The 786-nt window shown below is 45.4% G+C and overlaps 1 protein-coding gene across 1 annotated transcript; it reads left to right on the top strand.

The window, feature by feature from the left end:
* The first annotated feature begins 278 nt into the window (after positions 1–278).
* LOC149479687 (epithelial serine protease-like) lies at positions 279–786 on the top strand. The gene is made up of 3 exons (XM_089707629.1): positions 279–282; positions 328–518; positions 682–786. The coding sequence occupies exons 1-3, from the start codon at positions 279–281 to the stop codon at positions 784–786; spliced, it is 300 nt and encodes a 99-aa protein (XP_089563755.1).

Here is a 786-nt window from a genome sequence, read left to right as displayed (position 1 = left end):
TAGAAATATTTATCTTGCGAAATTAGAAACGCGGGTTCGAATCCCGTCTCTTGATAGAACTTTTTGAATACTCTTTTGCTTTTCATTAATGAACCATTTGAATGCTATAAAACTAAACATCAAAATATGTTTTCTTGCGTTAAAAGTTTCCTTATTTATTTAATAATTAAATGTTAACATTTGTAAAATGGAAATGCTTGTCATACTAGTACAAATAATAACAATAAGCAACAAACATACTATTCTCATTCCCGCGCGAATTAGCTCCGACTACCGAGATGAGTCAAGCTTTAAACGCTAGTCTCTAATACTCATTTTCATCAACAGCCAGCAACAACAACGAGGCTCTCCGGCACGTGAACCTGCTGGTGATCGCCAACTTCGAGTGCATCGACGTGTACGGGCCCAGCTCGGTGCTGAACTCCAACCTGTGCACGAGCGGGCGCGGCGGCGTCGGGCCCTGCAGCGGGGACTCGGGCGGCTCGCTCGACTTCACCTTCAGCGGCGTGCGCTACCTGGTGCGTGCCACCTGAACGCATTTTACGATTTTGTTTATCTGTCCGGAGCAGAAGCCCAGAATATTTATACAAAGATCAGTTTTCCTAACATAATGTATCATAAATCAGTCAATGGGCAGCACAAATTAGTTGTTGCCACATTTCTCAATGTCTATTTTTCCAGAATGGTGTGACATCGTTCGTGGCGGGGCGAGGTTGCCAGTCCGGCCTGCCCGCGGGCTACGCGCGCGTGACGTCATACCTCAGCTGGATACGGGCTAGAATATAA

Source organism: Colias philodice, chromosome 19 (assembly GCF_061535455.1).
Source record: "Colias philodice isolate Cphi_HAF_F1 chromosome 19, ilColPhil1 Martin Lab GWU primary, whole genome shotgun sequence".
NCBI classification, from domain to species: domain Eukaryota; kingdom Metazoa; phylum Arthropoda; class Insecta; order Lepidoptera; family Pieridae; genus Colias; species Colias philodice.
This window is presented reverse-complemented; position numbering and strand designations above follow the sequence as displayed.

Coding starts and splice junctions, on each gene's coding strand:
- LOC149479687 (XM_089707629.1), top strand. Junction 519..681: donor TCAGCGGCGTGCGCTACCTG/GTGCGTGCCACC, acceptor CTATTTTTCCAG/AATGGTGTGACATCGTTCGT.